The following is a 14,734-nucleotide window of genomic DNA, read 5'->3' on the forward strand; positions in this document are numbered from 1 at the left end:
ACGCTGGCATTGAGAACCGCGATCTAGGCTTTTCGTTGCATGGCTGCCGATGAGTTGCTCCTTATAGCGCTTGAGTATTGTTAATCAGCGTTTAGAAAGGCTGTGTACGTGGAACATACTGTTTCCGTCCCTTTGGACATTGAGGAAGGAGATCTTTGATCGAATTTACAGCGTGGGATTGAGGACCTGCGTTCCTTTTTCCCCTGTGGTTAGGAAAGAGAAAGTACTTCGAGGATCCTGTAAGCGATTCTTGAGATTTGGATCTGCGGAGGTTCTGAGGTTTCCTCCCTCCAGCTCCAAGGTTTGTTTCCTTCCCTTGACTAATTTTTCTATTACCACCTTTCTGGTCTTCGCCTTTTTTACTACAGCCTGTCGCACGGAAGTCCCTAGCCCCTTTCCTTCTACCCCTTTCTGCTTTCTTGAATCCAACACCGTAAGTCGCTTGCTGTGCTTTCTTCTCTGCCTTCGTTGATCACGTGATAGGGGCCTCATTCGTTCTGCCTTCATTTTCCCCAGGGGTCTTTGACGGAGGAATTTGGGATGGAGGCTTAACCCTTGGGTCCGGGGAGTAACTATGAGACGCTTTCGAAGACCTTCCCTCATTTTTGGCGGGAGCCTCCACATTTATCTCATGTGTTGTTGAGAGCTTGGATTCTGGTCTTCTAGTTTCCTTTTCCTGTCCTGCAAGTTTCCCCATCTCTTCGTTTAGCAGGATTCACTTTTCGCGTGTCGTCATTCCTGGCTCCATGTCCTTGCACTCCGAACGACTGCTTCCGAGCGGTCCGAACTGCTACCAGGAAATTGCTGGAAGGAAACGTGGAGAGGATCGGACCGAGGGAGTGGATTGGAGAGAGATAACATCGCCGTTTAGCCGTTCAGCCGCACTCCTCGTGTGGCTCGGCATCTATTGGTGGGGTTCGGGGCCGAAGTTGGGGCCGAAGTAGGAGGCAGGAAAGATAAGAGGAAGATTTCCCCGTCATCGCGTCCTCTCCTGGATATTCTCTGTGCCTTGATACACCTCTATCGGTTTCATTGAGGTCCCAAGACTTTAACTTCGAGATAAACATTGCACGATGTCGTGAAGTATGCAGCACCACCGAGAAATATGGAATCACTTTCTGAAGCGAGGCCCCAAACGAGGCGCTTGAGATCTAATCAACGCCTCTGACGATCAGCGACATCTTGCAAGACTGAAAATGAGTCAAACGCATCTCCTCCTCAAGAACTGATTCGAGTGGTCGAAACCCCGCATGGAAATACCAAACCGAGCAAACCGCTGCACCTCGTTCAGCCCAGAATCTCAGCCCTTCTTGTCCCCCATCGCACTTACCCATAGGATCCTCAACGACAACGACAACGACCAACTATCAGTTGTGCGACCACAGCCCGAGAGCGGCTATAAGAAGAGGGAGAACGCGCGTTTCAACTCTACGTGTCGCGCAAGGCCTTCCGTGTTTATGCAATCGTCAACACCTACACCGACCGCTCTTCTAAGCCTTAGAAATTCAGATACCTCGGTCAACGCCACCATGGCAACGTATCACAATCCTAATTGGGCGGAATGCTACGATCTCTGGGTCACAATGCTTTTCGGCGATGGGCCAGTCGAAGATATCCCTGTTTTCGAAGGCATTCTCAAAGAAATACAACATTGCCGATTGGATGTGGAAGACGAAGGTTCAACCCCAATGACGATAGTGGACATAGGAACGGGGTCAGGGAGAGTTCATGAGAAAGACCGGGTGCAAGTTTGAAATCTGGGGTACGGAGCCTGGCGCGCCTATGCTCGAACGCGCGAAGCGGTTCTGGAACGAAGGAGTTGAGAAGCAAAAGATCGAGGGAGTTTGAAATGAAGAAAAAGTTTGAAATGAAGAAAAAGTACAAGTACACTGGATCCAGTGCGGCGTTGTATCATTTGCGCAGGAAGTACTCGAGCAATCATCAAGCGCCGATCTGATAGTCTTCGCTGTGGGCGGCATCTGTCATGTCACGACGGACTCAGAACTATATTGCTTCCTCGCCAACGTCAACTCAGTTCTTAATCCAAGGGGCCGAGCAATAATTAGCATTCTGCCAGGTTTCATGCCGAACGAAGCGGACAAAGGCACGCTTTAGAATCTTGAATCCTCGAGTCTACATTAGCTAGGCAAGCTGAATAGGATACCGTCGGTTGACAGGCTTGGAGAAGTGTATGTCAAATATCCGAGTACGGAGAGCTTGAAGGGGTACGTCAAAACTGAAGCGTTTCAATTGGATGTTGAGGGTGGCGAGGGAAAGATGCCGAGGAGACATGTGCTGCATTGGAATTTGAAGATGTTTGATAAACAGGGTTGGGAGCGAGCGGTGGAGAGTGTAGGGTTGAGGGTTAGGGAGATTAGGGAGGGGGAGATACAGGTGTGGTATGTTCTAGAGAGATCATAAGCCTGGAGTGCGTAGAATTAGTTATGGAAATAGAGTATGTGAATCCAAATAAGCTTTCGAAGCCATAGATATATTTGCATTCGTCAGCTAAGCCGCCTATTCTTCTGAGAGCCTTCTTAGTTTTCGGGGACTGCCAAACGAAGATGCATACGACTATTTTGGAACCTAGCTCTACACGCTTGAGCTCTAGCAACCCGCAGGGCTTGTCCAATGAATCACTGTAGAGTTATGGAGGCGACCGTGAGGCCACAACGGCTTCTTATAGCCTTGGTGCCACCAATCGCCAAGGCCAAAATCCAAGGAGCTAGGCCAGTAAATCGAAGGCACGGTTAAGATGCTAGATAAACTCCATAGGTCCAAGCCTGCAAACACTCCAGCCCGCTATATTCTGCTTATTAAAAGTCCCATCTTTCTGAGATGCCCTTGATTATTTGAAGGTACGCGGAGATACGATTAGCATGGTTTTAAACTCCGCTTGCTGTTTCCGCAGGCGTGCCAAGATGCCCCCCCCTCAGCCCATTGGCTGCCACATCTGACGTCCGCCTCGTGCGCCCAGCCAGGCTGACATTCGTTGCCACCATTGACTAAGTCCGGATGGCCACAACTTCCAATCAAGCCTCCTTCTGTAAGCGCTGGCCTGCAATCGGGTTGCGGCCCTTCATAGTTTGCCAATGTGGAGGCAGCACCCACACCACGCTCCAACGCATCGCTGACTAGGCGCGGATGGGCTGCCAGTACAGCGACACCCTTGTGCTCCGAGTCCCTGCGCCTGCGGCCCCGAAGGGCTGCTTGGCTTGTCTTTGATTCGTCCAAGCCTGCGCGAATGGCAGCGGGCCAGCATGGACGGCGCAACAGGACAGATCGTCGTGCGTCGGACAGGGGCTTTGCACTGGGGTTCTCGAAGAAGCTTGATTCTTTGATGGACCCAATTCCTTGCAATTCGATCGATCTGAACGCTTCTCTGGCCGCTCTGCCCTCACCTTTTGACGGATGGTACAGCATGAGGATCCAGCATGAGGGTCTGTTGGACCCTTCTTTCTGCTCGAAGCGTGGAGTTCCAGTCCCCCAAGGTATTTCCCACTGACCTGTGTTCTGCTGTCGCGATTTTCGTTGCCGCACCTCAGCTGCGACTGAGAGCCTGTGACATCAGTCTCTACGTTGCTGCCACTGTCGACAAAACTCCAAAGGCGCCCTTCACAAGGAGGCCAGACCGCAGGTGGTTCGATGATGACGACTATGGACATTTCACTCTCCAGAACAGCCTCCGCCGTTGCTTGGCATTTCCCTGGTTGGCCGCGATTGGTGCGTGGAAGAGCATGCTTCCCTCCCACGCTCGCACGCCGAGTGAGTGCCCCCATTCCCTACAAGTACTTGAGCCGGCCGCCTCCCTCCCAACGCACACGCACACATCTTCCGAAGCTTCCTCTTCCCTCTTCGCACTTGAGCTGCTTATACTGCTCACACACTTGGCACTCTTGGACTTCGCTGTCTCTGCTCTCGCCGCTCACTACTCTGGCGCACTCATCAAACCAACTCGCAGCACTATCCTTCCTCGCTGTCGAAGTGTGTGAATGTACGCCAGCCGGCGTCTTTCTAATAGAAAAGAAGCCAAACTCACACGACCAATATGGCTGAGAGTATGCTCTTTAGTCCTGTCCAGCGAAGCGGAGTTGACCTTCGTCTCATGTAGCCACCCTCCCCGTCCCCGTCGAGGGCGCGTTGAACGAGACCCCCGAGTCTTCTTCTCCCTCTACCTTGCTGGGTAACACTAGGAACGATGATTCCATGACGCGCCGTCTGCGGGCGGGCGGTGTTCTGGGCATTAATGAAATCGTCTACCTCCACCGTGTTAACTCTCCTCTCACCGTTGCTTCCTCGTCCACCGCTCCTGCCACCACTACAGTGTTCAGCTCCCACAAGGAGTCAAGCGGCACCAAACCTACATCAGCTGGCACAAGCTACCTTGTGAACGGGAAAGACCAACCAGTAAAGGAGTATGCATCGTCTCTCTCCGCTTCTCATGGCTCTGGATCCGACACTGAGCTTGAGGCAATTCAAGACAATTTCCTCTTCGGCGTTGGCGGCCAGTTCGTGGATGGACCCAGAGCCGCTCGCACGCTCAAAGGCCCGGCAAGAACAGTTAAGCGTCCACGAGCGATCCGGCGACCTCGAGCAAAGAAGCCCGTGGTCATGATTCACCAAAATGGCGGCGCGAGTGCCTCTGAAGATGAGCACCCCGCCGTCAATCAAGTGACCCGCCGCGATGGAAGACATGGTGAGCAGCACTCCTCCAAATGGCCTGCAGCCCACTAATTATTTTTACAGAGGCGAAATATCTCCGCCAACGCCGTTCCATCCCGGACGACCAATTGAATCTCGTCGAAGAAGGTCGCGTTTCTGAGAGCCCAGCATTGTCCTTGACGTTGCCACCCAAACCCCTCTCCCGTGCACGGTTCAATACCATCGTCGGCCTCGTCATCGCAACTGTTCTGACCTTTGTGCTCTCGGCCTTTGCTGCCCATTACACCGGCAAAGGTCGCATGCGCTGCACGAAAGGGATTATTTTCTCCGCGACCGCCATCATCTCTTGTTTCACGGTTCTCGCTATGGTTACGGCGAGGCGGGCACTTCAGGAGGCATTGCTCGCAGGCCTATTGGAGTCTTTCTTTGGCATCGCACTTGTCGTGGAAATTCACGACTTCATGTGACGACGTTCCACTCCGCTAATGGCTTTCTATTCCTGGCTTTGTGATTGATGATGGTGTTGCTGTTCACCATCTCGGTTAATGGTATCCTTGAGCGGTTGGATTTTACGCTTACACTTCTTGTCTTGTGTCAGCATACGTTGTCGGTCCATGTTTGGTGTTCTTTCTCATCATTTAGGTGTTTGCGACGTTCTACTTCTCAACTTTTCCTTTCCTTCATTCAACCATTCCTTGCATACTCCCAACTTCCATCCACAAAAGCATTCTGCCTAGAAAAATACTATCACAAATGCACTCATCTTTATTGATCACATTCTGCATGTAAAACGTCTTGCATAATAAGATGTGATATTTCTAAACGTACGCTTCCGCCAACCTCCGAATCAAACAGTATGAGATGAGGAGCCTACGACACAACCGTGCACCGCAGGCACGAGCGTAAAGCCTGACCGCTGGGTTTGCCACCTCAGCGTGGAGGAATCGGCACTTGTGGTCGCACACCCTCCCCGTAGCCATGCCCGAGGGATGCCTCAAAACGTGACTTGAGCCTCACTCGTTCCGCCAAGCCCGTCCGGCGGTGCTTCTGTAGCCAATTGTGTGCACAGCACCGCCACAGCCACCAATACTTGTGCAGTGCATGGTGGAAATTATGCATTTTCTCCTCTCTAATTATTCGCGGCAGCCTACTTTCGCTCTGCACAGCCAGCGAAAATTCTTCACACGTCTTGTGCATCTCTACTTTGTGGAACGAAGCTTAGAATGGTGGCTGGTGAGCTGGTGCATGCTCGCAGCTAGCTGGTTGCATCCTGAGACAAAGTCAAACAATCACTCCAAGCCGGACGAAACAAGCCTAAGATTCCGGAAAGGAAGGTAGTGTACTGCCGTGACCTGGCGGCGAGACCGCAGCAAAGATTGTGGGCATGTTGTTACGAGACATGAATCACCAAGGTCCGAGAGTCGACACCGCATCAAAGGTCAGAACAGGAAATTGGAAAAGCACATTAATCACACCTAGAGAAACCGGAGCTATAGCACCCGCTTGCGAAGCCGTCGGCCACCAGCAAATTGCCCCGTGATATCCCCCGTTCAAGGCTCAGGAAATCCCTCCGGCGGCGGATCATGTGAAAGGGAAAACTGTTTTTGGCCCATGCAACCTCAGCCAAATCAATCAATCAGTAGATGATGAACAAGGCGAATCCGCGCCAACGCGCAAAAGCCTCTAATGCGCAGCGCATTTCGAGATTACATGAGGATGACAGGGAATTAGGAAAGGAGATGCTGGGATTGACACAAGACTGCAGCAATTGATTACACTACCCTGCTGAATTGAGACGGGATTGTGAAGCTTGCCACATTCACTATAGATTAGTCATGGTTGAAGTGATTAAGCCGCCGATTATGACCACAGTCGACAAGTCGACAGTCGCTGGTGCGCCCGTCAAGGCAGGCCTTACAGGTGGAATCGCATCAATCCAACCACAGACAAGCCATGAAAGTTTGGAATTCCCTCACCACACGAACACCACTCAGCTCTACGCGGCTGCAAGCACAACTCGAATTCAGGTGGCCCGTGCGAAGAGAATGCAGCTTGTCTCTCTTCACGTCTCCAGGCTCGGCTACGTTCATCATCCCATTGCATAAATAACAAAATACGACATAAGATGACATCTGACATCTGTGAGTGCGACTCGGATACGACCTGGCCCGCGGGCCACACACACTGAAGTTGATGCCTGCACAAGGCTAGCGTTCGGCGATTGCAACTTCGAGATGATGTGGGGCATGCAGACACGTTGCTGCTCTCATAACTCTTTGACGGATCAATATTTAGCTTAATTCTGAGCAGGATGAGTAGTGTGCATGAACCGCCCTCTCTCTGCGGGGGAAGGGCGATGGCTTTGGCTGCAGCGAGGGCACCGAGGGGCTTCAATGGCGCCGAGGGCTGTCGGCCAAAACGTTGTGGCAGCACATGGATACCAATCGATAGATCAGCGGTGCTCGAGCTTTTATCCCTGCGTCTGTGGCTGGTGAGCTCGCACAGTGGAATCGGCAGCACACGACGTTGCTAATTCGGCGCCGCTAGCTCTGTATTCAGAGGACAAAGGCATAGTGACTAGCCTGTAGTAGACCTTGGGAGCTATAGTCGAAGGAATAACAGCTGGGGCTTACACTGGGAGCGCGCTGGGACTGGACTGATGACATGGCAATCTGTGCCAGGGTAGGGCCGCGGTAAAGAGATTCCATATCGTGCCTCGATCGCGCTTAGCTCAAGGCAAGAGGCGTCTGTCCTGCAGCAGGAGTGCAGCAGGAGTGCAGCTGGAAACAAAACGCAGAATCGCGATCTGCAAGACCAAGCGAGCTCTTTGGAAACCTAGACTCGGCCCAGCAATTCACTTCCGCGCCGACCGATCTTTGCAGAGGTTGTATCATGCCCTAGCGCTGACCAGATTGTACCTCAAGCTCGCATCCGTTGATGATAAGGGACAGCGAAAATTTTCTCGCTATGCCATCGGTATTGTGGTGCAGGGCAGATTTTCCATAGGCTGGGCTTCAAGCACTTGTCCAAAGCTGCGTCTGACGCTGCAGAAGGTCCGTCCACGCACGAGCAGACGCAGGATCCCGCCTGCTGATCGCAACAGCTGGCCAGCAGCGAGCGGCGAGCGGCATCCAGGATCCTTTCAAAGTTCATGAGCCGGGGGGTGTGTAAATTGGTTTCACGTACACGATGGTTTCACCTCCATTAGTAAACCTGACTGCCAACAAACACCGAACCGGTGAAGAGACTAAGGTGAGCTCTCAGATGGCAGGGCCTCGCAGCGTGCCCATCAGCTCAGGATGGGCGATAACCCCCTCGTGTCTATCTCTGGGATGCCACTGTTCCGACCACTCCGCGTTTCTGCCCAGCCGAGCACGGCGCGGCGCTGATTTGCTGGCGAAGAAGTCGGTCGCACAAATGCTCGACGGTGGCAAGCACAGGAGGCATGCCGGGCGTCCGTGTGGGGGAAAAGATTAGGTGATGACAAGGATTGAGTGGCTTGTTAAATGGTGCAGGTGGAAGGAAGGGCGCGTCAACTCGGACCTGAGGCTCAAGCACAAATGCGCATATCGATCAATTAAGCTGGGTGTGCTTGCGGATCGACCGCCTGGAAGGATAGGGATATTACAGGCACTCGGGGACGCAAGTGTGCTAGCTTGCTGCTCAACATCCTTGTGCCATCTGTTGGTCGCCTGTGGTTCGTCGTCCTCCATCTCTGGATTCGCTGACTCGTCACCACGGTACGCCGCCGGACGCCTCGCCTTGCTCATCAGACTGTTCAGAATCCCACCTTAATCGTCTCATCGCTCCAACGCGCCCGTCCTGAGGGACATCCGCATTCACCGACGTGATATAAGTATCCGCCGCCGCCCGCCCATCCACCCTAGCCACCTCGCGCACCACTCCTCCTACTGCAGCTCAATCTGCAATCTCCCGCCAGCACAGCCACGCCTACCAAAAGAAACTCACTCTACGCCACGCCAAGCAAAGCACCATGGCCTGTTCCAGTTAGTCTCCCGCCCCATCCCGACCCCCACACTTCGGCCCGCCAAAACCCCCCTGTCCTGTCATCCAACCCAAACCCAAGCCCTGTGCCTCTCTTCCCCTCCTTTCTCATCTCACGCTAACCGCAACCAGCTCCGCTCTCTGTGAAGCGCCCCAAGCGCGCTTCGCTCCGCTTTGCAGGCATCCCAGATGCGAGGGACGTTCTGGCTGTTTATTTTTGGTGGCGGAAGCAGAAGTTTTTCGCGATGAAGATCGACCAGCGGAGTCAGTTTGATGAATCGAGTGTACGGAGTGTTTTTGGAGGCGATGAGGAAACGGCGCCGCTCTCACCGTTCCTGAGGGCGGGATTTGAGGAAAGAACGGCGGGATTCGATTTACTTGGTGTTGGGGGGCAGTTTGAGTGAGTGATGCACCTGGTTGGGTGGGCTACTCAGGGGGAAGATTGCTGAGCAGGGAAGTGATGCCTTTGCTTGGCTTGCAGTTCGGGTTGGGTCGGCGCTGGGTTTGAGACGCACGATGGCTGGCTGGACTGCACATTTTTGGATGGTTCTTTTTGGGTACAGCAAGCAGTTTGCTGATCGCTGATTGCCGGTTACGGCGAATGCGTGGGTTCGATAATTGGGTTAGGTTTTATTGGCTCGGGTTTTGGGTTTGGGTTCAAGATGGTATGCCTCTCGGATGGTATGCCTCTCTGTGCTACGGTGCATGGGTGAGAGAAGGGGCGCAATCATTGGGCAATGTTTTTGTTTTGTTTTAAGGGTGATCAAGTAGCAGAGGATATATAAATATTGTCAATACTATTTCTTTGACTGGCCTTGTGAGTGTTGTTTGTGGAGTTCGTGGAGTTCGTGGAGATAGATAGTAGCTTGGTGTATATATCCTGTTAGAGCAGCTCCCACTAGCGAGGAGTCTGCAAGGAGAGGTAACACGTAAGGTAGCGTTCTGTGAATGCTATGTAGTAATTTTTTACAGCATAGCCACTCCTATCGAGCATAGCTAACAACAATGCGCCCATTATGAGAGATACGAAAGACATTTTATACAGAAAATTTAAAGGCTACGAGCGTCACTTACCTGAGCTATGGATGCATTGATCTAATTCAGCATCCACGCAGATGTGCGGGCTGGAAGTTGGGCATCCAGGTATTCCCTTACACACCACTTTCGGCAAAGCGCTCTACAGCTTCAACACTTGTTGAATACAACAACCCTCCACATCTGCAATTTCGACGAGCTCGGCTGAGATTGACAAAGAAGGAGTTGTTATATTTGCTTAGTCTGCAGAGTCTTTGTTGTAAAGTAGGTAGAACTAAGCCAAGACAGCATGAAAACTTCAGGTACAGCATACGCACACTGCGCCAGCCCACCTAATCATCTTTGTACGTTTCAGGAATAAACTCTGCCCAACTGCCTTTCAGTCTATGTATTGGCAGGCGGTCGTCTAGTGGGCAAGCTCCTTAGCATTCTACCGTTTCTACTAGACACAAACGAAGGTGAATCGCCCTCCAGTTCGAGTCAGCTACCGTCCCCTAGTGCCTACCGAACACTTTTCAGCCCGAGTGTGAAAGACGGAAAGTAGGTAGCACGGGTCGGCGACGCAATACACAAAGTGATGAACGGTTTGGGTGGTGCGTTGAGTGGGCCACTGAATTAACGAAGATGTAGCTGCGAAGAAATACTTCCCATTAAGGGAACGCATTACACTTAATTAAAGTCGTGCTATATTCCCGGCAAGTTCGTTACAGACTTGGCATGTATAGGGTCTTGTCAAGGTCCAAAATTCCCTGCACGTACGAAGATCCGGATAGATGGAAGCTCGTGGAGAGTGCCAGGACGGTGGAACAAGAGTATCTCGCACCGGTATGGTCTTCGTCCGAGCCTCTCACAAACTCAATCTGGGAACTAGACAACCGGAGTGTGGTTACGTGTTTCTGCGAACATCCATCAGTGTTCCAAACGGAAGGGAGGGTTTTGTCTCACAACTATCCCCATTCATGAAGATATTTCGGCTCCCTAACACGGCTAGCATGGCACTGTAATTATGTGAATGGATCAGAGATCTGATTGGTGATTAATTATTACCAAAATTTATGATTAGAGACAGATGGAGGCTTGCATTATCCATCCATGTTGAACGCTAAGCTTAACGCATCGAGAGAAATGGCTTGCAGGACCCTTTCACATAACCCAAGAATGTTGTAATTATCCAATAATTCACTAAATTTAGTTCCCAAGAGTCGAAATGTTGCCTAGACAATATTGCCCGCCTAATCGTCTTGCGTCTTGAGCAGGTTGCTCTAGCAAGAGCTCAATACTTAAGCCAATCCTAGGTGAATCTGAATGTTGCCCAGACAAGCAGTGGACAACGCAACAAGGCGCCCGCTGCTATAGCAAAGACTGAGATGTGATAACTGTTTTTTTCCATTTGTTTAATATTCTGAGCATGAAAAAGTTAGCTGTATCATGGTGACTCTTGATTCCGCACGTCCTACCATGCCGATGATAGAGTTGGCTACTGTTATGGGAATGAAGGTGAAAGCAAGCATAGCCATTACACGCAGATATCAGCTAGAACAAGTAGAGGTAATCTCAGCTGCAATGGAAAGGTAGACTTGCAAGTTGTCATTCTTTTGCTCTCCATAATACTCCTTCGCGCCATTTCCATCCTTCTGCTTGAAGTGTTGACATCAATCTAGTCTTTCAATCTTTTTTTGCCAGCCCAAAAGCTTGTAGGTAATATCCATAGCCTACCTCCATTGCCTTGTAGCGTTTGTAGAGAGCCTTCTCTGTCATCACGAAGTTTTATGAACAAACACTGGCAGTGTGAGTAAGGTCGAACGTCGCTAATCGACTTCATCTCTGGGATTTTGCCACAGGTTGTGATCGGTATGTCTTTAAAAGACTGTGCCCTATCAAACTAATCTCTACTTAGAGGCGCAGCCATTTGATGCTGGAGAAGTCCTTCCGGAGCGATGTGAAGCACTCGGTTGGGATCGGTAGTCGAGCTCGTGCGATCCTTCTCTAACAGCCAGCGCTGCGCAAGCCTACACCTTTGAGTATACTGGTTCGTGTTTCTGGGATCCATTAAAACCATCTCGTGCGGAAAGAGATGGAGCTTCAGCAGGAATCAAAGACTGTAGTTTGGTTTCTCAGTTGTCTGACAGGAAAAGAGGTCGTCGAGCATTGTGTTTTTGAGGTTCAAGAATAAGATGACCAGAGAAGAGATTAGCAATGAATAGACAAGTACATTGAGGCTAGCTTCTCTGTCTTTGTGCGCACCTGTGGAATAGGTTTAAGGACAATCAAAATATCAGATCCGGACCTGATGACATTGTTTCTTCTAATCCAAGAAGTGCGGTCATGAAGCATCAGGATGGTCATGTCTTGAGACCCTGCTGAATAGGTACGCCTATATGTCAGTATTAATATCGAGTTCCAAGCCCACTTCAACAGCCCAGATGGAGGGATGACGATTTGAGCGGAGCTCCAAGAGCACAACCTGATAGGTGATCTCTGGAACGAAGTTTGTAAGAATTTCCTTGAAGAGTTGGACCTTGGGATCTTTCAGGTCGCGCAATTGGTATCTCTTTACATTCTGTTATTCCTTCGGGGCTTCCAACGAGGCGCAGTACTGTACGATTGGGTGATTTTGAGGCCTGTACGAGTGAGATTTTGTGTGCGTTCGTACAATAGGGAGGAGAAGAGGTAGGTGTAAGTATTATAACTGCTACAGCTTACGTGATCTGTACAAGTAGTACAATTTAATTAAAGTACGCTGTACTCTAGTCGAAACAGCTAAGATTATAAGCCTCTAAAGGCGCAGGACTAGGGTCTAATTAACTATAAGATAACTAATTCTCCTCTAGATGCCTTCTATAGGTGTTGTAGGAGTTGTACGCTAGTAGGTAAGAGCTCTTTATTAACGTTGTGTGAGAGGTATCGAGCAGGAAGCGCAAGGCACAGAGAGGGAATGCAGGATAGGGGATGTATGGCAGAGCCAAAAGAGAGAGAGAGAGAGAGAGAGAGAGAGAGTAAACCTTAGGGTCGGAGGGAGAGGTACAGAGGCGGAGGAGCCTATATACCCCGTGCCAAGCCTAGGGTACTCAGGGGTTGGACAGCTGTAACATAAACGTGACACGTTAACCTTATGCTCCCTGAGTAGGTGTTAAATAATATAGTTATAGCCACCTACTGCTGCAGCTTACAAGACTAATATCTAATTCACTGGATAAAGCCTATATAGTAGTAAGAAGCGTAGATAGATAGCTCTATAATAAAAAATAGTTAGTGTTAGGCATTATTAAGACAACAGACAGGAGATAGGATAGACTAAAACACTTAGAAAGAGATTTAAGAGTCTACTTATGTCACGGTCAACTTGGACATGCCTCGGACTCTCCCCGGAGAGCCCTCGGCCCAGCCTTGGGCACATGACGTCCCGTCACGTGCCCCAGCACATATATATATATCCTCTTACGAACCCCTGAGTCTCCTCAAGGATTCGTCTATTAATACTATCCTGTACCCCCTTCTGCGCTTCACGCTTCCTGCTTTACAGTGCTCTTACAATTTAAATCCTTTATACTCTCCTACAGAGACGCAGTCAGTTTGAAGAACAGAAGGCTACTTCCACTACCGCTCCTCAAGCTCCACCTTAATTAAAGAGCTATAACAACAATGGCCAACAGCAGTCGCACACGCAAAAGCAGGGCCACGGCCACTACCCCTTCCGAGGCCGTCCCGGAGACGCCCTATGACAACCCTAGTGCTTAACTCCTTGAGCACCTCGCGTCCTAGCGCCTTAACTAAATTCCACTAGATTAGCAAGTACAAGAGGTGGAAGATAAGGAACACTAAGTCTCTAAGTTAGGGGATGAGCAAGACCCTAGAAACTGTTAGGGACGCGGTTAGACTGAACCTAGAAACTCTTTAGGTCACACTAGACAAGGATTAAATAACCCCCTTGTTACACTAAGCCCCCCAGGTTTCAGAACTCTAGGGACTGCTGGTCAGCTCCCTATAGGCCACTCACAGCAACTGTTAGCGACAGGGGCAAACGCGATACGCTGCGGTACCCTTCTAGGGCAGGCCTAAACTAGCTCTACTGCTGTCCTAGTGCAACCCTTAACTAATAAAGCGTTTGTACAATTGCTCCTTACAAAAGCCTTTTAGCTTGAGGCTGAAGGAGCTCTGGAAGCTGAAATTAGTTAAGCTCACAAACAGGCCTAGATTGCTTCTGCAACCCTTGGCCTATCTCTTAGGACCACTCTGGATCAACTCTGATCCTAAGCTGGCCTGGACAAGACCCTAAGTTGGCTGTCTAAGATTAAGGCCCCTCTAAAGCTTGGCTCCTTAAAGAAGTCTCTAACCCCACAGCAGGTAGACACCTGGGTGAGAGATATGAACGGTATCTGGGAATACGTGGACCTCCTAGATGACTCTGCCACTTGAACCTGATGGATTGTTAACTAGATCTAGTTTGAAGTCCACAAGGACCTAATCAGTCGCGCTATTGACGAAGGCACTATTGAAACCTGGGCTCAGCTTTAAACTAAAGTACGCGAGCTTACTCAGGATCCTCTTCTAACGCGGTACGAGAACTACTATCACTTTTGGAATACAGAGTGGAAAGTGGGCGATACATTTAACACTTTTATTGCCTAGCTATCTTAGCGAGAGGGTCTCCTAAAAAACACTCCTTTCTGAACCTCTAACAGAGAGGAACTCCATGAGATTAAAATCGCCTTTGTATGGAGCCGCCTCTTAGAATCCATCTGAAGAGAAATGCAGCGCAACAGCTCACTTGAGTCTGTGAACACTTGGCCAGAGTTTGAGCGCGCTGTACGCAACGCCGAAACCGTCGCTCGCCCCGAGCGAGCTCCGATGACGCCCCAGGCCAGCTCCGGGGACGCTTCAACTCAGAAAAAAAAGCGGTCCCGCTCTACCTTAAACTCTCGACAGTGGTGGAAAGATAAAAGCATCATCCTCAAGCATTTCGCGCACGGAGATATCCCTAAAGCACTAATTCGTCAGTACTTGAGGGAACTGGCGGAACAACTTGCTCATA

At 50.5% G+C, this 14,734-nt stretch overlaps 6 protein-coding genes across 6 annotated transcripts; 5 read left to right on the plus strand and 1 right to left on the minus strand.

Moving 5' to 3' along the window:
- Positions 1 to 121: 121 nt before the first annotated feature.
- BDR25DRAFT_55871 (uncharacterized protein) lies at positions 122 to 859 on the minus strand. Its single transcript, XM_033698740.1, has one exon. It carries the CDS (start codon positions 622 to 624, stop codon positions 166 to 168), a length of 459 nt encoding a protein of 152 aa, XP_033545407.1. The 5' UTR covers positions 625 to 859; the 3' UTR covers positions 122 to 165.
- A 148-nt stretch (positions 860 to 1,007) lies between these two features.
- BDR25DRAFT_394801 (uncharacterized protein) lies at positions 1,008 to 4,100 on the plus strand (the record flags this gene model as incomplete). The annotated part of the gene is made up of 14 exons (XM_033698333.1): positions 1,008 to 1,697; positions 1,726 to 1,842; positions 1,900 to 2,077; positions 2,147 to 2,394; positions 2,490 to 2,626; positions 2,667 to 2,749; positions 2,776 to 2,822; positions 2,879 to 2,913; positions 2,937 to 2,967; positions 3,011 to 3,046; positions 3,086 to 3,171; positions 3,205 to 3,444; positions 3,470 to 3,988; positions 4,022 to 4,100. Coding segments are annotated over exons 1-14 (2,283 nt in total), but the record flags the coding sequence as incomplete, so codon positions are not given.
- Positions 3,994 to 5,236, plus strand: BDR25DRAFT_55893 (uncharacterized protein). Its single transcript, XM_033698741.1, has 2 exons — positions 3,994 to 4,696; positions 4,747 to 5,236. The coding sequence occupies exons 1-2, from the start codon at positions 4,207 to 4,209 to the stop codon at positions 5,127 to 5,129; spliced, it is 873 nt and encodes a 290-aa protein (XP_033545409.1). The 5' UTR covers positions 3,994 to 4,206; the 3' UTR covers positions 5,130 to 5,236.
- Positions 5,180 to 6,349, plus strand: BDR25DRAFT_357501 (uncharacterized protein; the record flags this gene model as incomplete). Its single annotated transcript, XM_033695806.1, has 8 exons — positions 5,180 to 5,272; positions 5,305 to 5,447; positions 5,564 to 5,597; positions 5,639 to 5,695; positions 5,743 to 5,996; positions 6,026 to 6,040; positions 6,082 to 6,175; positions 6,218 to 6,349. 8 exons carry the CDS (start codon positions 5,180 to 5,182, stop codon positions 6,347 to 6,349), a joined length of 822 nt encoding a protein of 273 aa, XP_033545410.1.
- Positions 6,350 to 8,510: 2,161 nt separating this feature from the next.
- BDR25DRAFT_55914 (uncharacterized protein) lies at positions 8,511 to 9,170 on the plus strand. The gene is made up of 2 exons (XM_033698742.1): positions 8,511 to 8,669; positions 8,800 to 9,170. Exons 1-2 carry the CDS (start codon positions 8,657 to 8,659, stop codon positions 9,069 to 9,071), a joined length of 285 nt encoding a protein of 94 aa, XP_033545411.1. The 5' UTR covers positions 8,511 to 8,656; the 3' UTR covers positions 9,072 to 9,170.
- Positions 9,171 to 10,794: 1,624 nt separating this feature from the next.
- On the plus strand, positions 10,795 to 12,360 carry BDR25DRAFT_357503 (uncharacterized protein; the record flags this gene model as incomplete). The annotated part of the gene is made up of 13 exons (XM_033695807.1): positions 10,795 to 10,862; positions 10,895 to 10,958; positions 11,019 to 11,071; positions 11,124 to 11,244; positions 11,274 to 11,345; positions 11,401 to 11,455; positions 11,496 to 11,553; positions 11,608 to 11,641; positions 11,668 to 11,852; positions 11,958 to 12,024; positions 12,057 to 12,099; positions 12,147 to 12,194; positions 12,236 to 12,360. 13 exons carry the CDS (start codon positions 10,795 to 10,797, stop codon positions 12,358 to 12,360), a joined length of 993 nt encoding a protein of 330 aa, XP_033545412.1.
- Positions 12,361 to 14,734: the final 2,374 nt, after the last annotated feature.

The sequence above is a fragment of the Lindgomyces ingoldianus genome (genome assembly GCF_010093535.1).
Source record: "Lindgomyces ingoldianus strain ATCC 200398 unplaced genomic scaffold BDR25scaffold_24, whole genome shotgun sequence".
In the NCBI taxonomy this organism is placed as follows: domain Eukaryota; kingdom Fungi; phylum Ascomycota; class Dothideomycetes; order Pleosporales; family Lindgomycetaceae; genus Lindgomyces; species Lindgomyces ingoldianus.